At 53.9% G+C, this 15,205-nt stretch overlaps 1 protein-coding gene across 1 annotated transcript in view; it reads left to right on the top strand.

Annotated features, from left to right (window-relative positions):
- The window catches only part of DNAH2 (dynein axonemal heavy chain 2), a 66,229-nt gene that overhangs the window by 33,786 nt on the left and 17,238 nt on the right, over positions 1 to 15,205 (top strand). Inside the window, exons 21-33 of the mRNA XM_032236637.1 lie at positions 538 to 654; positions 1,847 to 2,011; positions 2,218 to 2,343; positions 3,989 to 4,137; positions 4,276 to 4,342; positions 5,410 to 5,560; positions 6,253 to 6,401; positions 6,532 to 6,665; positions 7,938 to 8,082; positions 9,434 to 9,633; positions 11,126 to 11,252; positions 13,326 to 13,512; positions 14,424 to 14,572. Of these exons, the coding sequence (XP_032092528.1) occupies positions 538 to 654; positions 1,847 to 2,011; positions 2,218 to 2,343; positions 3,989 to 4,137; positions 4,276 to 4,342; positions 5,410 to 5,560; positions 6,253 to 6,401; positions 6,532 to 6,665; positions 7,938 to 8,082; positions 9,434 to 9,633; positions 11,126 to 11,252; positions 13,326 to 13,512; positions 14,424 to 14,572 (1,866 nt within the window). The remainder of the gene's footprint in view (positions 1 to 537; positions 655 to 1,846; positions 2,012 to 2,217; positions 2,344 to 3,988; positions 4,138 to 4,275; positions 4,343 to 5,409; positions 5,561 to 6,252; positions 6,402 to 6,531; positions 6,666 to 7,937; positions 8,083 to 9,433; positions 9,634 to 11,125; positions 11,253 to 13,325; positions 13,513 to 14,423; positions 14,573 to 15,205) is intronic.

Raw genomic sequence — 15,205 nt, 5'->3', positions numbered from 1 at the left:
CCCCGCCCGCCCACCCACCTCTCCCAGGAGTCTCCACGCGGCCCGTTTTGGATACTAGGTAAGTGGAGGGCCCGTGTGGAGGCTCTGGGAGAGCGAAAAATCGGCCTCCCAGAAGTTCCGGAGGTTTCTGGAGGCTGGGGAGGATGAAAAACGGGCCTCCCGGAAGTTCCGGAAGTTTCTGGAGGCTGGGGAGGATGAAAAACGGGCCTCCCGGAAGTTCCGGAAGTTTCTGGAGGCTGGGGAGGATGAGAAACGGGCCTCCCGGAAGTTCCGGAAGTTTCTGGAGGCTGGGGAGGATGAGAAACGGGCCTCCCGGAAGTTCCGGAAGTTTCTGGAGGCTGGGGAGGATGAAAAACGAGCCTCCCGAAAGTTCCGGAAGTTTCTGGAGGCTGGGGAGGATGAAAAACGGGCCTCCCGCCATGATGCAGGAGGCCGAGCAGGCCCTGGCCACGCCCACCAAACAACCAGGCAGAGAACCGGTTGCTAAAGTGTTTGAATCCCGCCCCACGGCTTGCTAAGGTCTCCCCTCTCCCGCAGATGTACGGGCGCATCTACCGCGTGGTGGAGCCCAAGCGCGCTCGCATGAATGCCGCCTTGGCCCAGCTGGCAGAGAAGCAGGCGGCCCAGGCCGAAGCTCAGGAGCGGCTGCGAGAGGTCGGTTCTGTGGAGGCAGAAGAAGACCTGGGAGAGGGCTTGGTCGCTCTCAGCTGTGTGGGGTCGACTCCCGGAATTCCCCAGCCAGCATGGATTCTGGGAGTGGAAGTCCACAGGTCTTAAAAGTGGCTGAAGTTGAGAAACGCTGACCCCGGGGGGTTAGATTGGCTACTGGAGGGGTGGGAATCCGTGGAGGTCCTCTTTGTCCTGGAGGGAAGGGAAGGAGAAGGAAGGGAAGGAGGCAGGGAAGAATATAGATGGGAAGGAGGGAGGCAGATGGGAAGGAGGAGGGGAGAGGGAGGGGGAAAAGGAAGGAGAGGGAGGCAGAAAGGAGAGGGATGGGAAGAAAGGATGGAAGAGAGATTGGAAGAAAGAGGGAAGGAGATGCAAAGAAGGAAGGAAGAAGTAGAGATGGAAAAAGGAGGAAAATGTGAAGGAGAAGGAAGGGGGGAAAGGGAGGAAAAAAGAGAAGGATGGCAAGGAAGGAATATAAAGACTGGAAGGAGAAAGAATGAATGAAGGGAGGGAGGAAAAGGGAGGGAGCGAGGAAGGAAGGGAGGGAGCGAGGAAGGAAGGGAAGAAGGAAAAGGGAGGGAAGGAAGAAGGAAGAAAAAGGGAGGGAGGGAGGAAAGGGGAGGGAGGCAGGAAGGGAGGGAGGGAAGAAGGAAAAGGGTGGAAGGAAAAGGGGAGGAGGGAGGAAAAGGGAGGGAGGGAAGCAGGAATAGAGAGGGAGAGAAGAAGGAAGGAAAGGAAGAGGGAGGGAGAGGGAGGAAAAGGGAGGGAGGCAGAGAAGGAGGGAGGGAAGAAGGAAAGAAAGAAAAGGGAGGGGGAGGGAAGGAAAAGGGAGGGAGGAAAAGAGAGGGAGGGAAGAGGAAGGAAAGAAGGAAGAGGGAGGGAGAGGAAGGAAAAGGGAGGGAGAGAATCAGGAAAAGAGGGAGAGAAGAAGGAAGGAAAGAAAGAAGAGGGAGGGAAAGAGAGGGAGAAAAAGGGAGGGAGGGAGGAAAAGAGAGGGAAGAAGAAAGGAAAGAAGGCAGAGGGAGGAAAAGGGAGGGAGGCAGGAAGGGAGGGAGGAAAAGGGAAGGAGGGAAAAAGGAAGGAAAAGGGAGGGAGGGAAGAAGGGAGGAAGAGGAGGAAGGAAAGAAGGAATGGCGCGTCTGTGGCTAGCCCTGAGACCTCTTCCGCCTCCCACCAGGTTGCAGAGAAGCTGGAGATGCTGAAGAAGGAGTACGAGGAGAAGCTGGCGCAGAAGGAGGAACTGCGCAAGAAGTCCGAGGAGATGGAGATGAAACTGGACCGGGCTGACAAGCTGGTCTCTGGCCTGGCCGGGGAGAAGATCCGCTGGGAGGAGACCGTCAAGGTAGGCCTTCATCCTAACCCTAACCTTCCCTTCCCATCTCTCCCTCCCTCCCTTCCTTCCTCTCCCTCTTTCTCCCTTCCTCCTCTTTCTTCCCCGCCCCTTCCGTGCTGGCTGAGGAATTCTGGGAGTTGAAGTCCACAGGTCGCCGCCTGGCCAGGGTCAGGGACCCCCCTCGAGGTAGCTAAACAGTTCTCGTTTTCCCGCAGGGCCTGGAGGAAGATCTGGGCTACTTGGTGGGCGACTGCCTCCTCGCCTCGGCCTTTGTGTCCTACATGGGGCCCTTCCTGTCCGTTTACCGCGATGAAATGCTCTCCCACATCTGGATGAAGCAGGTGAGACTCAGGGGCACCTCCCGCTCTCCTCCGGGTTGGCCGCCGAGTCCAGAGTTGGCCTTCTCTCCTTCGCTGGAGAGGCTCCTCTGGGCGTTTGGACCTCGCTGGTCACACCTGCCCTGTCCTCCTCCTCCTCTTCCTCCTCTTCAAACAGGACAAGGATCTGGGTCTCAAAAACCGCACTGGATCTTCAAACAAGATGTGGTGCGGTTTTTGAGACCCAGATCCTTGTTCTGCCCTTCCCGCTTTGGGGAGAACCTCCCTCATGGGATGGATCTGGGGGAGGTCCCAGGTGCTCAAGGAAGGCCCCCGTGATTCCAAGATCATCATCATCCTCTTTTGACGACCCCATAATCCCTTGCGAGGTGGAGTCTGAGCAACTGAATGGAGCTAGCAGAGTGTTTTACTGGCCAGATGCCCTTCCCTGTTGCCAGTGTGGAGTTTTGTTCGGCAGATATATTCTCATTGTCCCCAGAGAGAGAAATATCTGCCTCTACTTAGGATCAAACTCATAGTCTCTTGATTGTGAGGCGAGAGCTCCACCCCTAGGCCACCGCACCACTCAGCATTTAGGCTTGTATCATCATCACTTTTTAACGACCCCATAATCCCTTGCGGGGTGGAGTCTGAGCAACTGAATGGAGCTAGCAGAGTGTTTTACTGGCCAGATGCCCTTCCCTGTTGCCAATGCGGAGTTTTGTTCGGCAGATATATTCTCATTGTGCCCAGAGAGAGAAATATTTACCTCTACCTAGGATTGAACTCACCGCCTCCAGATTGTGAGGCCTCCACCTCTAGGCCACCGCACCACTCAGCATTTAGGCTTAGAGCATCATCACCATCATCATCATCATCATCATCATCATCATCATCATCATCTTTTAACGATCCCGTAATCCCTTGCGTGGTGGAGTCTGGGCAATTGAATGGAGCTAGCTGTGTCTTTACTGGCCAGATGCCCTTCCCTGTTGCCAATATGGAGTTTAGTTCAGCAGTAATATTCTCGTGGTGCCCAGAGAGAGAATTATCTGCCTCTACTTAGGATCAAACTCATAGTCTCTTGATTGTGAGGCGAGAGCTCCACCTCTAGGCCACCACACCACTCAGCATTTAGGCTTGTATCATCATCACTTTTTAACGACCCCATAATCCCTTGCGGGGTGGAGTCTGAGCAACTGAATGGAGCTAGCAGAGTGTTTTACTGGCCGGATGCCCTTCCCTGTTGCCAATGCGGAGTTTTGTTTGGCAGATATATTCTCATTGTGCCCAGAGAGAGAAATATTTACCTCTACCTAGGATTGAACTCACCGCCTCCGGATTGTGAGGCCTCCACCTCTAGGCCACCGCACCACTCAGCATTTAGGTTTAGATGATGATGATGATGATGATCATCATCATCATCATCATCTTTTAACGACCCCGTAATCCCTTGCGTGGTGGAGTCTGGGCAATTGAATGGAGCTAGCTGAGTCTTTACTGGCCAGATGCCCTTCCCTGTTGTCTATATGGAGTTTAGTTCGGCAGTAATATTCTCGTGGTGCCCAGAGAAAGAATTATCTGCCTCTACCGATCGAAGATGGCCGGGACTTATCGTGTTCTGGTGCTGCTGGCCCTCTTCGGATGCTCACAGTTTTCCCTCCCGCAGATCCGGCAGTTTCATGTGCCCTGCTCACCCATGTTCACCTGCGACAGCTTCCTCTCCAACCCAACCATGGTACGCACCTGGAATATCCAGGGACTGCCCTCCGACGACTTCTCCACCGAAAACGGGATTATCGTCACGCGTGGAAACCGGTGAGGTTCGGGGCCTTCTGGGCCGGCTGGAATGGAGGGGCCGGGGGCTTTGAGGGGCTTTGAAGAAGTCCATCTGGAGACCCTTCCTCACCAAGGAATGGAAGAGGTTCTAAGGTGGCTTCTTGGGTTCTTCCTTAGGTGGCCTCTGATGATCGACCCTCAATGCCAGGCCAGTAAGTGGATCAAGAACATGGAAGCCAAGAAAGTGAGCAGCTACCTTTGACACACACACACACACACACACACACACACACACACACACACACACACTGGCCCCAAGCAGAGCTTCCTCCCGGGGCCACTCCTCCCTCCCTCTATTCGTCTGACTCCCTCCCTCCCTCCTTCCTTCTTCCCTTCCTTCTCATTCATATCTCCCTCACTCCCTCCATTCATTCCTTCACTTTTTCCTTCTCAACCCCAGCTCCCTCCTTCCTTCGTTCCTCCCTCCCTCCCTTCTTATTCTCATCTAGTTCCTCCCTCCTTCTTTCTCTTCCCCTTCCTTCCTTCCTTCCTTCCTTCCCCACTTCTCATTCTTTCTCATTCTCATCTCCTTCCTTCCTTCCCCACTTCTCATTCTTTCTCATTCTCATCTTCTTCCTTCCTTCTTTCCTTCCTTCCTTCCCCTCTTCTCATTCTTTCTCATTCTCATCTCCTCCCTCCCTCCCTCTCTTCACCTTCCTTCCTGTCTTCCCTTCCTTCCTACTCCTCTATTCATTCTCTCATTCTCATCTCCTCCCTCCCTCCTTCCTTCCCTCCTTCCCTCCTTCCTTCCGCTTTTCTCAATCTCTGTCATTTGCATCTCCCTCCCTCCCTTCTTTCCTTCCTTTCCTTCCTTTCTCCCTCCTTCCCTCCCTCCCTTCACCTTCCTTCCTTCTTCCCTTCCCTTCCTACCTACCCCTCTATTCATTCTTTCTCATTAATTCCTCCCTCCTTCCTTCCGTCCTTCCCTTCCTTTCTTCCTTCCTTCCTTCCTTCCCTTTTCTCATTCTTTCTCATCTCATCCTCCCTTCCTTTCTTTCTTTCCTTCCTTTCTCCCTCCCTCCCTCCCTCCATTCTCATTCTCATTTACTTACTTACTCTCTTTCTTCCTCCCTCCCTCCTCTAAGCTGTGCCAGGGCTCCCTGCCAGCTGAGTGCCCTGCGGGAGTCCCTGGAGTCACCTCTTCCCCCACCAAGACTTGGGGGTGGGTGGGCAGTCAGCGATGGGCCCCAAACAGCCCCCTGGCTCAGAGTCCCCCATCCAGACCCTTTCCTTTCTCCCCTGGCCCAATAGGGCTTGAAGATCATCGACCTGCAGATGCCCGATTACCTTCGCATCCTGGAAAATGCCATCCAAATGGGCTCACCGGTGCTGCTGCAGAACGTACAAGAGGAGCTGGACCCCACCCTCGCCCCCATCCTCAACAAGTCCGTCACCAAAGTGGGTGCGTGCCGGGCAGCCCTTAGGAGCAGGCCTGGGGTGGGTGGGAGGTGTGGAGTCCGTTGTGGCCCCGCCAGCGGCTGGCGGAGCTGGCAGCAGACTCGGACAGTGCGGAGGTTGGGGAGGAAGATGGGCCAGTCCTGGAGTCTGGGGGAGGCTCGGATGAGGGCTCTGTGTCGGAGGCAGAGAGGGGGCCAGGGCCGTCTGACAGTTATCAGCTGCCTTCGGAGTCAGACATCAGTGAGGCAGAAGAACAGCTGGAGCCTGTTCCCAGTGTGCGCATGAGCAGAGGTGCCAGGCAAAGGGAAGAGCTAAAGAACAGGGGTCGACTTGGGAGTAAGGCCACAGGTGGACGGTGAATGGCCCCTCCCAGAGGAAACAAAAGAGGAGCGACAGGGGAGTGGAGTTTGCAGGAGACAATTAGTTCGCTTCATTGGTTCATGGCTCTCCGAGACTCCTTGCCAAGTTCTGTGGATATCGGCCTGGCCGATCTCCAAGCCAGATGAGGTTGGTGACCGTAAATCCTCCCTTGAAAGACTTTGCTGGATGTGAAGGAGCAGAGTTCACAGTCAATTAATAAAAAGGGTTTTTTGTCGGGACCAGGAGTCTGCTTCATGCTCTTGGGAAGCCTAGGTGAGAACAGAGTCCCCACTTGTGCTCCCATGACCGCCCTCTAACCCACCCCGCGTCTGGCAGGTGGGCGCATGCTGATCCGGCTGGGCGACAAGGAGGTGGATTACCACCCTGACTTCCGATTCTACCTCACCACCAAGCTCTCCAACCCTCACTACACGCCCGAGACGTCCTCGCAGACCACCATCGTCAACTTTGCCGTCAAGGAGCAGGTAGGCGCTTCTCCCGCAGTGCCCTCCGGGGGGGCGATTCGGGAGGAATCTCTACTTTACTCGCTCCCCGGGGTCGGGGTGGATGGGCGACGGGTGCAGGACCCACTGAGTGCCCTCGTCCTGCTTTTAGGGCCTGGAGGCCCAGCTGCTGGGCATCGTGGTCCGGAAAGAGCGGCCCGAACTGGAGGAACAGAAGGACTCCCTGGTGCTCAACATCGCGGCCGGCAAGGGGAAGCTGAAGGAGCTGGAAGACGAGATCCTCAGGTGGGAACTTTTCGGAGACGGACTCACAACCAGGGGTGTGGTTGAAAAATTTTAGTAACCGGTTCTCTGCCCGGTTGCTGGGTGGGCGTGGTCTACTCAGCCTCCTGCACCTCGATGGGGAAGGGGGGCATTTTTGCCCTCCCAGAGGCTCGAGGCTCTCCGAAGAACCTCCGGAACCTCCGGGAAACCCGTTTTTCACCCTCCTCTGCACTTACCTGACACCCAAAATGGGCCGCCTGGGAGGAGAGGGGCCAGTCAGTCCTTGCAACTACCGGTTCGGCAAACCAGATGTAAAGTTACCAACCGCTTCGCCCGAACCGGTACGAACCGGCTGAATACCACCCCTGCTCACAACTTATGTGTGACGATCCCGGGCACGGCACAGAGCTAATAGTGGTGGCTGGCCCCTTTATTGCTCCAAATTTTCCCCAATGCTCCCACGTATCAGGCAAGTCCCAGATATCTCACACACACACACACACACACACACACACACACACACACACACAAAAACCTCCAGAAATAGTCCAGCACAACGTTGTGAGTGCCATGGCTGCAAAACAAGAAACCCAGCAGGGCAAGTCAAGGAGTCCAGGAAGCAAAAGAGCAAGGCACGTAATCCAGAAATCCAGCAAGAATGCCAGGAATCCAGGGAAGTTCAAATGTTGGCACTCGACACTCCAGGAATTCAGTGTTTGTTCCCAACACATGCCCCTCCCCACAGGGTCTCCTTAAGCCTCAGTCCCTGGGGTGTGCCTTGCGAAGGGAGGTGGGGCGCTCTCATCCTGAGTAGTTGGGTCAGCCTGCTCTGTTCTCGCCTTCTCTCCACTCTCGGTGCTCTTGGATCAGGAGGAGGTGGTTCTTGCTCCTCGCCTGAGCTCTCTCTCTCTCTCTCTCTCGTGTTCACTGCTTAGTGTCTCTTGGTCATCCTGCCCCCCGTTCCTCCCTGCCTACAAGCCGTCCCAATCCTGAAAGACCCTGGCCTCACTTGGCCTGCTCCTCCCCATTTTCCTCCCGTCAACGATGCCCCCCCCCCCCCCGCTTCGATCTGCTCCAGTTCTGACTCGTCTTCCTGCACAGATTCAGACTCCAACAGTGGCGGGGAGGCATGAGAACTTTGTGTACATAGCCATGTGTGCGAAGAACAATTTACATTGAACAGCGGACACGCACATGCCCTGCAGGTTGCGTGGGGGTAGTAAAACCGGCAGGAACCCACCCCTGAGGCACGGGAAACACACGTTGCTCAGGCCCTTGTCCTCCCTCCCGCAGGTTGTTGAACGAAGCCACCGGCTCCCTGCTGGACGACGTGCAGTTGGTGAATACCTTGCAAACCTCCAAAGTCACCGCCACGGAAGTGACGGAGCAGCTGGAGACCAGCGAGATGACGGAGATCAAGATTGACACCGCCCGGGAGGCAAGTACCCCACATTGTCGGAGTTCTTCTGCGCAGCAGAGTTTCCAAACTCGGCTCCTTTAAGGCGGGTGGACTTCAACTCCCAGAATTCCCCAGCCAGCCATGCCTTCCCCTCCCCTCCCAGAGTCCCTCTGGGAGTAGGGCGGCATACAAGTTTAATAAATAAATACTAAAGACTACCTCCTATAGTGGAGAGATTGCAGAGGAAGGGATTGTAAGAGAATAAGCACATCGGTGGGAATGTATGAGTGCCAGGGAATTCACATGCCTTCAGGTGCCCAAGGTTGGAAAAACCTCACTGTAAATCCGGGGTGTCAAACTGGCGGCCCGAGTGCCCCATGCGTCACGCGTAGGCCACGCCCACCCCAGTTCCGCAGGGGGAAAAATATGTGTGACGGCAAGGTGACGCCACGAGTTTGACGTCCGTGCTCTAAAAGCAAACTTGGCCACTGTAAGACCCATGGACGTCACTTTCCAGAATTCGTCAGGCAGCAATTCCCCCCTTTGCTGAAGTCAAGATATATTACGTCGGACACATACCCACCGTCTACTGAAGTTATCCTATCAAAAAAACGCAACAAAGGCAGTCTAGCCACATTTATCGTTGTCCTCTCCATGGTGAATTCTGGAAACAAACACACACACACACACACGGTGGGTTCCGTGCGGTATGGCCCGGTACGGGTGTACCGGTGGAAGCTGGGAGCAGCGGCCACCATATCGGAACGGTGACTCACTGGGCCCACCCGCTTGCCCGCATTCCTTACCGCTTTTTGAGGGAAACGGGCCAATTGCGCACTCGCGCACAATGTATGGTGCCCGTGCGACCTCCGCCGAGCAGCTGGGGCGTCGCAAGGTGGTGGCGTGTGCATACGAGCGCAGCATGCATGTCGGAGGTAGACGCCCGGCCCCGTTGCAGCGTACCGGGTGGGACCGGATCCGGAACCCATCTCTCCCCTCCCCCCTCTCTCACCCCCCTCCACACACACACACATACTCATACACCGGTCTACAGGTTCCCCTTTCTGAGGCTGAGATGGCATAGGGGATACAAGACTCTCCCGGAAGAACAGCTGGGCCTGTTTCAGCCGATTCGTACCGGTTCGCCCAAACCGATAGTGGAGATTGCGGGTCAGCCCGTCCACCCGCCCTGGCTCTATGCCGTCCAGTTTAGGCACCTTTTCAAGCCACGCGCATGATCAAAACGCATGCACAGAAGAATGAGCACATGCACGGGCCTTTATGGATGTGCATGGATGCGCACGCTCACATTTGCGAACTGGTAGGGGAAAGTAAATGAATACCACCCCTGGGCTGTTCCCTCGCTGACCCACTCCGCTGTTTCCTCTAGGCCTACCGGCCTTGTGCCCAGAGAGCCTCCATCCTCTTCTTCGTGCTCAACGACATGGGGCGGATCGACCCCATGTACCAGTTCTCCCTGGACGCCTACATCGACCTCTTCAACCTCAGCATTAACAAGAGTCATCGCAGCCACAAGCTGGAGGAACGAATCCGACACCTCAACGAGTACCACACCTACGCCGTCTATAGGTCAGCTGACCCCCTGTAAGGTTTCCTAACAATGCCCGAATTGATTCATGAGTCTCGAGCCAAGTTTCAACGGAAAACCAGTCATTTATTAGGGGCACCCTTTGGGCAGGACCTCATTGCAGTCAGATCTGAGCCTCATTTGAATTAGAGCTGAACTTTATCTCTGTTTCCTCCCTTCCTTCAATCTGTGTCATAAATCACATTTCCCAATGAGGTGCACCCCTCCCAAGTCTGCGGCAGTCATCTGAGATCCGACTTCAGCTGACAGTACACGTGGAACGCACTGCCCCTCCTTCTCTCACTATGGCACCGTTGGGAGTTGACACCCCCTCCGGCCACCCTTGGGGGTCCAGGGAACGCCACCAACCAACCGGAAGTCCCCAGCCGCCCGTCCGCTGCTCCCCACTGAAAAAGGGAAGGGTTTGCAAGTGGCAGGCAGTGGTCCGAACCAGTACAGTAGCCTTGAGTTATGACTACAGGTAGTCCTCAACTTACAGTCGTTCATTTAGTGACCGTTCAAAGCTACAACGGCACTGACTTACGACCATTTTTGATAGTTACAACTTTGGCAGCATCCCCATGGCCACGTGATCAAAATTCAGAATTTGGCCACTGACTCGTATTTATGACAGTCACAGTGTACCCCAGAGTGACGTGATCCTCTTTTGCGGCAGAGTCCAGGGGGAAGCCGAATTCACTTAACAACCGGGTTACTGATTTATCAACTGCAGCGATTCACTTAACAACGGTGGCAAGAAAGGTGGTAAAATGGGTCAAAGCTCACTTGACAAAATGTCTCACTTAGCAGCATAAACTTTGGGCTCCATTGGGGTCGTAAGTTGAGGACAACCCGTGTAATGCAGGCTGCCCCTTGCTCTCGTTAAGTTGTAACGGTCGTAAAGCCGAAAATATTTCAGTAAAAAGTTTTGGCAGGACAGCCCACTTCTCTGCTTCCCTTTCCTTGAAATTAGAGGTAATTAGAGGAATATCAGCTGGCTTCTGCTCTCACATGCCCTGTCTTCATTTTACGACGGTCGTTAAGTGAACCTTGTGGTCATTAAGCGAACCGGTGGGCCGCCATGGCCGTGCTTTCGCTGGAACGAGAAATAATTGCCAAAAAAACCATTGCAATGACCTCAGGATGCTGCAATCTGCCGTCAATGATCCGGATCGTAAGTCCTTGTGTAGTGTCCGTCGTAACTTTGAGTGACCGGTCGTAAATCGAGGCTGGCTGCACAGGTTCAAGTTGGCAGCTCACAAATTCTGCAGCAAATGGGAGCTTTGTGTGGGGATCCCCCCCGGAGGCTGTCTCTTACAATTTTCCTTGCAGGCTGATGGGCTTTGGAGTCCTCCCGGTGAGGCAAGGGGCGGGGTCAGTGTGAAATTAAGGGGAGACTTCTGCTCCCACGAACCTCGGGGACTCCAGCCTCTGGGGATGGAGTGAGGCCTGAGACCCCCCCCCTCCTCACCAAGGTGTGTCTCCTTTGCACAGGTACACCTGCCGGGGTCTCTTCGAGAGACACAAGCTGCTCTTCAGCTTCCAGATGTGCGCCAAGATTCTGGAAATGTCCGGCTCCCTCAAGATGGACGAGTACAATTTCTTCCTGCGGGGCGGAGTGGTTAGTGCTGGAGGGGGGGGGGGTAACGCTTTTGGGGGGGGCGGCTGGCGTTGCTTGTCGGTTTATTTAATTTATATCCCACCTTGATTGCTTTGTAAGGGATTCAAACAGGTGAACCTACAGGATGTTCCTCCCGCCCCCTCCTATTTTCCTCACAACGACAACCTTGTGAGGTGGGTTGGGCTGAGACAGAGACCGGTCCAAAGGCACCCAGCCGGCTTTCATACCTAAGGTGGGACTAGAACTCCCACTCTCCAGGTGATTGACCCAGAGTCACCCAGACAGCTTTCATGCCAAAGGCCAAACTACAACTCCCATTTTCCTGGTGATTGGCCCAGAGTCACCCAGCTGGTTTTCATGCCTAAGGCGAGACTAGAACTCCCAATCTCCTGGTGATTGGCCCAGAATCACCCAGCCGGCTTTCATACCTAAGGCAGGACTAGAACTCCCAATCTCCAGGTGATTGACCCAGAGTCACCCAGCCGGCTTTCATGCCAAAGGCCAAACTACAACTCCCATTTTCCTGGTGATTGGCCCAGAGTCACCCAGCCGGCTTTCATACCTAAGGCGAGACTTGAACTCCCAATCTCCTGGTGATTGGCCCAGAATCACCCAGCCGGCTTTCATACCTAAGGCGGGACTAGAACTCCCATTTTCCTGGTGATTGGCCCAGAGTCACCCAGCTGGTTTTCATGCCTAAGGCGAGACTAGAACTCCCAATCTCCTGGTGATTGGCCCAGAATCACCCAGCCGGCTTTCATACCTAAGGCAGGACTAGAACTCCCAATCTCCAGGTGATTGACCCAGAGTCACCCAGCCGGCTTTCATGCCAAAGGCCAAACTACAACTCCCATTTTCCTGGTGATTGGCCCAGAGTCACCCAGCCGGCTTTCATACCTAAGGCGAGACTAGAACTCCCAATCTCCTGGTGATTGGCCCAGAATCACCCAGCCGGCTTTCATACCTAAGGCGGGACTAGAACTCCCATTTTCCTGGTGATTGGCCCAGAGTCACCCAGGCGGTTTTCATGCCTAAGGCGAGACTAGAACTCCCACTCTCCAGGTGATTGGCCCAAAGTCACCCAGCCGGTTTTCATGCCTAAGGCCAAACTACAACTCCCATTTTCCTGGTGATTGGCCCAAAGTCACCCAGCCAGCTTTAATGCGTAAGCAAGACTAGAATTCCCAGTCTCCTGGTGTATGGTCAGAGTCACCCAGCCGGCTTTCATATCACTGAACAACTGTGGCATGAAAGGTTGTGAATTGCGGGCAAAACTCACTTAACCCTGTCTCACTTAACAACATAAATTGTTTGGGCTCAACGGCGATCGCGAGTCGAGAATGATCTATATGTGATTTTCCCCCCCCCTTATAAACAAGCTTCAATAGTCAGATGACCGAGACGCTAGTATCTGAATACAAATCCTTTTAAAACATTCCATATTTTATTGCGATTTTCATTCAGGGGATTCGTTATTACCCCTTTGCAAGTCCCTGTATGTTGTGCCAGGCGCACGGTCCAGTCGTCTGAGGAAAGCTCGGGCGAGGGCTCTGCGTCGGAAGCAGAGAGGGAGCCAGACATCAGTGAGGCAGAGGAACAGCTGGAGCCTGTTCCCAGTGTGCGCATACGCAGAGCTGCCAGAAGACAAGAACAGCTAAGAAAGCGGGGTCGACTTGGGAGTAAAGCCCCACCTTGGAGGAACGAACGAGGAGGGGGCTTTTGCAGGAAGCAATTAGTTCACCCGGTCAGTTCAAGAGTGGAAAGTTCTCTGCGTGACTATTAAGAGACTCTGTGCCACGTTTTGCCTTGCCCAGTGTTTGGAACCTAGCTATCTAGCAGCTTGCCAAGCGAGATAAGGTTTGTGTGGATGAATATTCCTCGGAAAGACTGTTTGCTGACTGCGAATGAAAGGAATTCACAGTCGCGTCAATAAAAGGGTCTCGAGGACTTCCGGTGGGCGGGGACCTGAGGAGGGTTGTTGTTTTTAAACAGCTCCGAAATCGCTTGGCCCAGAGGGGAGGCCCTTTTGCAAAAGGTCTCCTCCCATCCCCGCTTTCTGTGTCCTCCTGGCAGGTGCTGGACCGGGAAGGGCAGATGGACAATCCGTGCACCAGCTGGCTCTCCGACATCTACTGGGACAACGTGACGGAGCTGGATAAGCTGACCAATTTCCACGGCATCATGAATTCCTTCGAACAGTATCCCAGGGACTGGAACCTTTGGTACACCAACTCCAAGCCGGAGAAGGCCATGCTGCCAGGTCGGATCCCACCCCCCTTCACCCCCCCAATCTCCTCTTGCTGAATTCTCCTCGTCTCTGGTTCGGTGTCGCCTTCCGCACCCGTGGCGGAGAAGCCGGAAGGGAAGGGAGTCTGGGAGCTCAGGGTCGAATGGGTGGGGGTCTTTGGTGGGGAGGTTTGCCAGGAGGAGGAGGAGGAAGACGGTGGGGTCCTTGGTGCTCCCAATTTTCATCGTTTTCTTGCAGACATTTCATGACCCAACAACCTAATGTCATCAGTGCTAGAAGGGAGTAGGGTTTGCGGGAAGGAGGTGGAGGAGGAGGGGGGTAATGTGGGGTCCTTGGTGCTCTCTGCATTTGATGGTTTTCTAGAGATCAGTGCTACATACGCAAAGCTTACGACCTTGTAGGACTGATGATGTTCCCTAGTTGGGCCATGAAACGTCTGCCAGAAAATCACCAAGCTCAGTGAGCACCAAGGACCCCCAAAGTCTTCCTCCTGTCCTCCTCCTCTTCCTTTCCTCTCCTCTCCTCTTCCTTCTTCCCCTTTTTTTCTTCTTCTTCTTCTCCTCTCCCTCCTTCCCTTCTTCTCTTCCACTCCTCCAACCCCACTCCCTCCTAACACTGATAATGTTCCCTAGTTTGGTAATGAAACTCCTGCAAACAAACAAGTTCAGAGGACTCCTCAGTCGTTCTCCTCCTCTTCTTCCTCCTCCTTTCTGCAAACCCCACTCCCTTCTAGCACTGATGATGTTCCCTAGTTGGGTCATGAAACGTCTGCAGGAAAACCACCGAGCTCAGGGAGCACCAAGAACCCCTAACAAGCAGCAGAAGGGGGGTGGGAGCTGGCTCTCGAGACCAGGCAGGCTTCCTCCAGCCCCACAATAACCCTCTCTTCCTGCCCCATCTCCCCCACCCCACCCCCATTCCAGGCGAGTGGGAAAACTCCTGCAACCAAATGCAACGGATGCTGGTCGTCCGGTCTCTGCGGCCGGATCGGGTGGCCTTCTGCGTCACGGCCTTCATCGTCTCCAACCTGGGCTCTCAGTTTATCGAACCCCCCGTGCTGAACATGAAGTCGGTGAGCGAGGCGGGGGGTCCCTCCGAGTGGTGAAATTCAAGACTTTTCCCTTACCGGTTCTGTGGGCATGGCTTGGTGGTGGGCGTGGCTTGGTGGTGGGTGTGGCTTGGTGGGGGTCATGTGACTGGGTGGGCATGGCAAATTTAAAAAAAGTTTTTTTAAAGCTTTAAAAAGTTTTTAAAAAGTTGTGATGATTGCGCGGCGCAGCTGATTGTTATAGCTGATCGTGGGAACCTTTTTTTGAAACTTCTTTTTAGCATTTTTAAACTACCGGTTTAAAAATGCTTTAAAAAAGTTTAAAAATAGTTCTGATGATTGCACGGCACAGCTGCCATAGCTGATCGTGGGAACCTTTTTTTGAAACTTTATTTTAGCATTTTTAAATTACCGGTTAAAAATGCTTTAAAAAAGTTTTTAAAAAATTCTGATGATTACGCGGCGCAGCTGATTGTCATAGCTGATCATGGGAACCCATTTTTGAAACATTTTTTAGCATTTTTAAACTACTGGTAGTTAGAAAATGCTTTTAAAAGTTTTTTTAAAGTTGTGATGATTACGCGGCACAGCTGATTGCCATAGCTGATTGTGGGAACCTTTTTTTGAAACTTTTTTTTAGTGTTTTTTAACTACCGT

This window comes from Thamnophis elegans, chromosome Z (assembly GCF_009769535.1).
Source record: "Thamnophis elegans isolate rThaEle1 chromosome Z, rThaEle1.pri, whole genome shotgun sequence".
NCBI classification, from domain to species: domain Eukaryota; kingdom Metazoa; phylum Chordata; class Lepidosauria; order Squamata; family Colubridae; genus Thamnophis; species Thamnophis elegans.
The sequence above is the reverse complement of the archived record's forward strand: the minus strand, read 5'-3'. Positions and strand labels throughout refer to the sequence as shown.